At 48.4% G+C, this 5,564-nt stretch overlaps 1 protein-coding gene across 1 annotated transcript in view; it reads left to right on the forward strand.

Moving 5' to 3' along the window:
- Window positions 1-1,491: 1,491 nt before the first annotated feature.
- Window positions 1,492-5,564, forward strand: part of LOC126385944 (uncharacterized) — a 30,356-nt gene continuing 26,283 nt past the window's right edge. The window contains exons 1-2 of the mRNA XM_050037987.1: window positions 1,492-1,891; window positions 2,887-3,081. Coding sequence (XP_049893944.1) covers window positions 1,492-1,891; window positions 2,887-3,081 — 595 coding nt within the window. The remainder of the gene's footprint in view (window positions 1,892-2,886; window positions 3,082-5,564) is intronic.

Genomic DNA, 5,564 nt, shown 5'->3' on the forward strand with positions numbered 1-5,564 from the left:
AACAAAACAAAAAAAAATCTAAATGACACGAAACACAAGAAGCCTTCCCATTGGTCGGTGCTCCGCTGAGTCAGTGAGCTTTGGTAAAGAGCCGTGTTCCTGTAGATGTGGACAGACACAGAGAACTCTTTGTGAAATATTGAAAATGTCTTGATTTGATTTTATTTCCTGTCGTCTCTGCTGACAGCTAACTGTGTTACCGTGGAAACATAGTGTCCATGTAACAGAAGTGCACTTAATTATTTCTTGTTCTAAACTACATTTTGTAATTTTTATTTGTCATTTAAAATTTCTGTCAAGTATTTGTGAATTTGGTATTTCTGAGTTATTTTTTATTTATTGTTATTTTTAGTGTTTCTTGTGGAAATGAACTTGATGCACATCACCTCTTCTGTACCTCCCGGGTTTCCGTAGCTCCTCCCATCTGCCCCTCAGAGTGCTGGGACACGTCACTTTGAAAAATGCTGCAGCACTTTATTATTTCCTCTGTGAACGGAGCAGGTTATGTTTTAATCTTTGGTGCATATTGTTTCATGTTAGCAGCTGTTTTGTGTTGTTTGAACGCTGACGCAGGTTTTGAAGACATTTTTTCATTGAAGCTGTTAGAGCCTTGTGTCGTGTGATGAGCTGTGTGTGTGAAATGCTGTTATTCTGTGTTCAGGAGCAGAGGTGATGAAACAGGTGTCAAGAAGGTCATTAACGATCCAACTGTCCTGTGCAGGTCTGTGTATGTTTGTGTAAAGCAGTGGTTCTCAAGTGGTGTGTCGTGATGCCAGTCCAGCTGTGCCGTGGGATTTTGTGGTAACCACACATTATTATTGCAATATTTAACTGGGCCCATAAAAAAAAAGTTATGAATTAATTTCTAATCGACTGTATCAGCGTGTTGTGTGCACCCATTTCCTAATGAAGAGACTAAAAAATGAAATGAAATTTAATTTAATTTAAAAACCTTCACAGGGAACTTATTTGCTGCTGTTTGCGTGTGGGAATTATAAATGTGTGACACATGAAAAGTCCTGACTGGCAGCCAGTGTGAGGATGATGACACTTAAAATGAGAAAGCTGTGAGCGTGACGATGGATCAGTTTATTGCACAGAGCAAATTACAACAAAGCACCAGCGAAGTAGAGCTGTCACCGAAAGGAAGAGAAAAAGAACAGTCAGAGTCGCGAAACCTGCCTGTCTTATTTCTTCTTATTTTAATTGTCATGTTGTGATGAGAGTGATAACACAGGCTGTAGAAGCTGTTGTGCACAGATGTGAACACACATGTGCCTAAACCACTGGTTTAATGTGTTCACAAGATGGCGCCCCCAGTGCGGACGCCTGTTACAGCAGCTCCTGCTCACCGCTGAGCTTTTTTCAATTTCTTTCCATTTAACTTTCTTATTTTGAGTTTTCTTTCAGTTAGCTAGCTAGCACTTATGTTCTGTTTTGTTATGGAGACGAAGACCGCTCTCCTTATAGCGGTCTTTCTCCCATTTTGCTATGGATACGATCGTGTGCGGGGACCCGGCGCCCAGCCGTGCCTCCATTGTTTACACCCGGGACCAGCTGTTAGCGCTGCGTCACACCGCGGTGCGGCCCGAGGAGAGGCACGACATTCCCGGCGAGCTGCGGAGAAGGAAACGGGGATGTCGCGCCGGAGTGCAGCGCCGACACCGGAGGAGACAGTACAAACCCGTCCTCCCGTCCGTCGTCATGGGGAACGTAAGATCGCTCCCCAACAAGATGGACGAGCTGTCGGCGCTGACTCGCCATCAGAGGGAGTACCGGCAGAGCAGCGTGCTGGTGTTTACCGAGACATGGCTGAACGCGGAAGTACCGGACACGATCGCCGCGCTGGACGGATTCCAGCTCATCAGACACGACAGGACAGCGGACAGCGGTAAGAGGAAAGGAGGAGGGCTGGCTGTGTTTGTGAATGATAGATGGTGTAACTCTGGGCACATCACTATCAAGGAACAGCATTGCTGCAGGGACATTGAGCTGCTGGCTGTTGGCATGAGACCATATTATCTACCCAGGGAGTTTTCTCATGTCATTATGGTAGCAGTGTATGTCCCCCCGTCTGCTAAAGCTGAGTCTGCTTGTGACATTCTCCACTCTGTTACAAGTAGGCTGCAAACACAGCACCCTCAGGCCCTCCTTCTGATCTCTGGGGACTTCAACCACGCCTGTCCATCCACCACCCTGCCCACCTTCACCCAGTATGTTTCCTGCCACACCAGAGACAATAAAACACTGGATTTATTTTATGCCAACACCAAGGAGGCATACCACTCATCCCCCCTGCCCCCCCTGGGAAGAGCTGATCACAACCTGGTTCATCTTCTGCCTGTCTACAGACCTCTGGTGCAGAGAGAACCAGCAACCACCCGCACTGTGAAGAGGTGGTCTGAGGAGGCCGAGGAGGCCCTGAAAGACTGCTTCGAGGCCACTGTGTGGGAGGTACTCAGCGATTCCCATGGGGAGGACATTGACAGTATGACATCATGCATTACGGACTACATAAACTTCTGTGTGGAAAACACCGTACCCACCAGGACTGTACGCTGCTTCTCCAACACCAAACCCTGGATTACTCCAGAGTTAAAAGCTCTCCTGAAGGAGAAGCGGAGAGCTTTTAACTCTGGAAACAAGGAGGAGCTGAAGGCCGTGCAGAAGGAGCTACGGAGAAACATCAGGCGGGGAAAGGAAGGATATAAAAAGAAGATGGAGGAACAGCTGCAGCAGAGCGACGTCAGCGGAGTCTGGAGAGGTCTGAAAACCATCTCAGGACACAAACAACCAGACTCCCAGGCCAGAGGTGACCAGAAGTGGGTGAATGATCTGAATCTGTTCTTCAATAGATTTGATCAGTCTGCCCCTCCCCTGGCCCAGACATCACGGCTGCAACCCCCCTCATCCTCACCTTCACCTTCCCCCCCACCTACACTCCTGGCACACTGCTTCGACACCTCCCCCACTCCCGCTCCCCCGGACATCTCACCAACCCCCACTCCTCCCCCCACCTCATCACCCCCACCCCCCAGCACACAGCCCCCCTGCTCCAGCTTGTCCTTCACTACCTGTCAGGTGAGAGATCAGCTGAGGAGGATAAAGACGAGGAAGGCTGCGGGTCCAGACGGCATCAGCTCCAGGCTCCTGAAGTCCTGCGCAGACCAACTGTGCGGGATAGTTGAAACCATCTTCAACCTGAGCCTGAGGCTGGGGAGAGTACCACAGCTGTGGAAGACATCCTGCGTGGTACCTGTGCCCAAGACTCCGCACCCCAAGGACTTCAGCAGCTTCAGACCGGTGGCATTAACATCGCACCTCATGAAGACTCTGGAGCGCCTGGTCCTGTCTCGTCTCCGCCCCGCAGTAGGCCCTTCAATGGACCCGCTGCAGTTTGCCTACCAGCCTGGCATTGGGGTGGACGACGCCGTCATCTTCCTCCTGCATAGAGCTCTTTCTCACCTGGAGAAGCCTGGAAGCTCTGTGAGAATCATGTTCTTTGATTTCTCCAGCGCTTTCAACACCATACAGCCTGCGCTTCTGAGGGACAAACTGGAGCACATAGGGGTGGCTAATCACCTCACATCCTGGATCCTGGACTACCTCACGGACCGGCCGCAGTATGTCAGGACCCAGGATTGTGTATCGGACTTGGTTGTCTGCAGTACGGGGGCCCCGCAGGGGACGGTGCTGGCACCGTTCCTCTTCACCCTCTACACTGCAGACTTTTCATACAACACCCCCACCTGTCATCTGCAGAAGTTCTCTGACGACTCTGCCATAGTCGGCCTCATCACAGATGGGGACGACAGGGAGTACAGAGAACTGAACCAGGACTTTGTGGACTGGTGCCTGAGGAACCACCTTCAGATCAACGCGGGGAAAACCAAAGAGCTGATGGTGGATTTCCGCAGGCGCAGACTCCTCCCCCCNACAGATGGGGACGACAGGGAGTACAGAGAACTGAACCAGGACTTTGTGGACTGGTGCCTGAGGAACCACCTTCAGATCAACGCGGGGAAAACCAAAGAGCTGATGGTGGATTTCCGCAGGCGCAGACTCCTCCCCCCAACACCGGTGAACATCCAGGGAAAGGACATTGAGATGGTGACATCTTATAAGTACCTGGGTGTTCATCTTAACAATAACACTATTGTTAATATTGGACACTATGGATACTTTATTGACACTACAGCTGTCTGCTGTTTTGCACATACAATCACTTGCACTAGATGTGCTCCCTTTATCCACTGCTCATTCTCATTCACTGCTGCTCATTATTATCCACTTCCTATTATTTTCATTATTATTATTATTGTTATTGTTATTTATCGCCGACTCTTGGATTTTTGTACTTATTTGCATGCCTAGTTATTTAAGTTTTTAAGTCTAATTTTAAAATCTTTAATCCGACTCTTTTTCCTTGACTGCTGTAACACTGGAATTTCTCAATTATGGGATCAATAAAGGTGTATCTTATCTTATCTTATCTTAATCTTCCACCTCACGTGCACTTTCATACTTTGCCCACCAGGTGTCAGTGTTTTTCTTGGTTTTGAGGAAATGTATTGTTCAGTGTTTTCAGGTCAGTTTTAACAGCTCTTGGATGATAGTGTGAATATAATGTGATGTCAGAGTTAAGTATTTGGACCTGAAGGAGAAGATGTGGTCACACAGGGCTGTTTTGCACAGCTGGGGGAGCAGAGGTGCAGAAATCAGTGTCCAGAAGGACGTTAACGTGCCGTACTGTCTTCTGCAGGGAAAATAAATGCTGGACAACGATGTCTTGGAGTCGTCCTCTGTCTTTGTCCCCGTCCACACATGTTACACACAGGCTGCTGATTTCCTTAAATACTTCCTCCTGCTGTGATTGGCTCCACAGCCTGACACTTTCTGGATTTTGTCTCTCCTATAATTCTGTTTCTGCTTCTGTTCAGGGTGATGATCGTGCTCAAAGCTTTAGAACAACTTTGTGGGATAGAAACAGGAAGTTAAATGTGACTGTGGCTTCAGAGAGCTGCAGGCTACAACCGGAGCCTGTATTGGTTCACATGTAGTCCTGCATGTGTCCGCTCACGGTGAGCTGAATGAAGTGTGAGCAGCTCCTGTCTGCAGTGAACTCATGGATGTTCAGACGACTCTCGCTGTGGATTCATGGAGGTTTATTATGATGGACGTCAGAGATGATGTCGTCCTCTGGAAGGAGAAGTCGCACTGAATCTGAACATGTGTGTATCATGTCTGTGAGTTCAGATTTGACAGTTAGGACTCTGAGAAAGTGATTTTTAGACATAAATTACAACAATCAGACGCCTGATGTTTTGAGGTGTCTTAATCAGCTCTGTGATGTGAGTCTGCTGCAGCTCCAAATGGTTCAAACCAAAAACAAATTTTCTGTTGCTGTAGCGACACCTGTGTACACCTAGTCTCGCCACCAGACAATCAGAGATCTCCACCTTCTGATAGTCTGGGGACACTCCTTTCTAGAGTGTGTTTAACACACCAGCGAAAACGGCCGGCAACAAAGCAATGCCTCTTGCATTTTTGAAAAGGACACGCCT

Source organism: Epinephelus moara, chromosome 24 (assembly GCF_006386435.1).
Source record: "Epinephelus moara isolate mb chromosome 24, YSFRI_EMoa_1.0, whole genome shotgun sequence".
NCBI classification, from domain to species: Eukaryota; Metazoa; Chordata; class Actinopteri; order Perciformes; family Serranidae; genus Epinephelus; species Epinephelus moara.